Below are 2026 nucleotides of genomic sequence, written 5' to 3' on the forward strand. Positions count from 1 at the left end.
ATGGGCCTGTTGTGGATGGAGCATAATAGCACTAGTGCACAGTCAAAGTCCTTAATAAAAAGGTTGCTGATTTACACCAAAGCGCCCAGTACACACGAGTGGGCCCATGATTTGATGATCCAGGCTGTTACCACGTCGATGGTGATGCTTCCCTGACCTAATTCTAGATAGCAGGACAATGCTCGTAGTCATAGGGAATGACCTTCTTGACATCTATGATTACCAAGACGTGGTCCCGAAAATGGATTCCTTGAATCGGCGACGCGGACCGACTCATCCGTCCTAAGTCGAGTCGAGACTCAGCCGAGTTGGACTGAGTCACCCTCTATTCTCAATCCCGATTCACGATGCTGAATCTGATTGGACTCGTCTGATTTTGAGTTAACTAGGACCGAGTCAACTCGGACGGTTCATCATCCTTGCCTACCAATTTCCACGCTCTTCCAAGCACAAAGACACACACTCTTCATCAAGACATCTTGATTTATTCATGTAGTATTAAAACAAGTACAAGAAGAAGGAAAACAATCATTGTCCACCCGCCAACAAGGCCTGCGATCGCTGCTCATGACGGAAACCATTCCCCTTCGAATCGTCGGCGGACCATACAAAAATCCCATGAAGCTTGCCCTGGCTCCTTAGCCTACTACATGCAGTGAAGAAACCCTGTTCCGGAGACAATCCGCCACTAGTCCCATCGGTACTAAAACTCACTAGAACCTTACCGCCCGCATAATTAGAGCTTTGGGTATTGAAGTAGTCCAAAAATTGCGATACAGTGGTCCCCTTATCGTACGCATAGAATTGGAAGTTAACATAGTCTATAAATTTCCCGTATTTCCTCCACAAAGCTAAGTAATGGCTTTGAACTGTCTCGTCATCGAAAGGTGCTATCGATGCAAATGAGATTACCCCATTTCGTTTGAGAGTCGTCACAAGCCGTCCGATGCACTCTGCAAATGTGTTGGGGTCGGCCTTGAAGTGTTCATAATCGATGTCAATACCATCCAAGCCATACTGTTTTATGATTTCGGTGAGCGACGAAACTGCATTGCCGACCCAAGTGTCTACTGAAGACGGGGTGAAGAAAGCTTTGCCGGACCCCACGCTATCACCTCCTAGACTAAGGCCCACCTTCACGTTCGGATGGTTGGCTTTGATCGAATGGACTTGGGAGGGGCTAAGGTTATCGGAGTCCCAGAAGATGTTGAATTTTCCGTTGGTTGGGGAGGGAGAATCTGTGGTGTAGTCGATAGCGAAGGAGAGAAGGAAGTGGAAATCGACGGACGGATTTATGGGGACGTCGGAGAACTTGATGTTTTTGAATTCGGCGCCGATGTATTCACGGAAGAGCTTGGAATTTGGGGCTGCTTGGGATGGTGAGAGAGTGAGGAGGAGAGCTTGAGAGAGGATGAGAAAGGAAAGGAGAAAGGTGGAAACCATTGCAGAGAAATGTGCCTGTCTTGTGTAAGTTGTGTTTGCAGGGAAATTGAGGATATTGATTTATACAGGATTGGTTGGAAATTTTCGAGGCTTCGTGGCCCGTCACGGTGTTGTCCACACGCGGCACTTGTATGTATCTGATTCATAGCATGGACATCCGAGCCGTTCATAACATTGGGTCCACCGTTCAGATGATATCTAACAAAAATCAAGATGGGACACACATTTTTGGGTACCTTGAAGTTGGACTGTCAGAAAGTTGTAGTGGAGGCATAGCCTGCCTTATGAGTGGACTAGTCTGATTTATGTGTTGGGCCATTTTCTATTGTACGGTTCACCTTTACACATGGATCAGATTTCCCACGTGAGTTCTAGGTTGGCACGTGTAGAAATGCATGTTGGAGATGTTGCAAAAGCTATGGAGATTGAACGGTGGAACACCACATGGGCTCGGTACTAGAAAACAAGGGACAAGTGGATGTGCCGTTCCAGAGTTTGGATTGGGTGGATTCCTGGATACACCGAGGTCGGTGGATCCAGGACTGTGGGGCCCACTGTGATGTATTTGCCTTACATCCACACT

General features: G+C 47.3%; 1 protein-coding gene across 1 annotated transcript; it reads right to left on the reverse strand.

The window, feature by feature from the left end:
* Positions 1 to 474: 474 nt before the first annotated feature.
* On the reverse strand, positions 475 to 1461 carry LOC131253914 (chitinase 2-like). Its single transcript, XM_058255022.1, has one exon. It carries the CDS (start codon positions 1441 to 1443, stop codon positions 529 to 531), a length of 915 nt encoding a protein of 304 aa, XP_058111005.1. The 5' UTR covers positions 1444 to 1461; the 3' UTR covers positions 475 to 528.
* Between the last annotated feature and the right edge of the window lie 565 nt (positions 1462 to 2026).

This window comes from Magnolia sinica, chromosome 8, assembly GCF_029962835.1.
Source record: "Magnolia sinica isolate HGM2019 chromosome 8, MsV1, whole genome shotgun sequence".
Lineage (NCBI taxonomy): Eukaryota > Viridiplantae > Streptophyta > Magnoliopsida > Magnoliales > Magnoliaceae > Magnolia > Magnolia sinica.

Bases quoted from the DNA above. Each gene is read 5' to 3' on its own strand.
- LOC131253914 (XM_058255022.1), bottom strand. From the start codon at position 1,443: ATGGTTTCCACCTTTCTCCTTTCCTTTCTCATCCTCTCTCAAGCTCTC.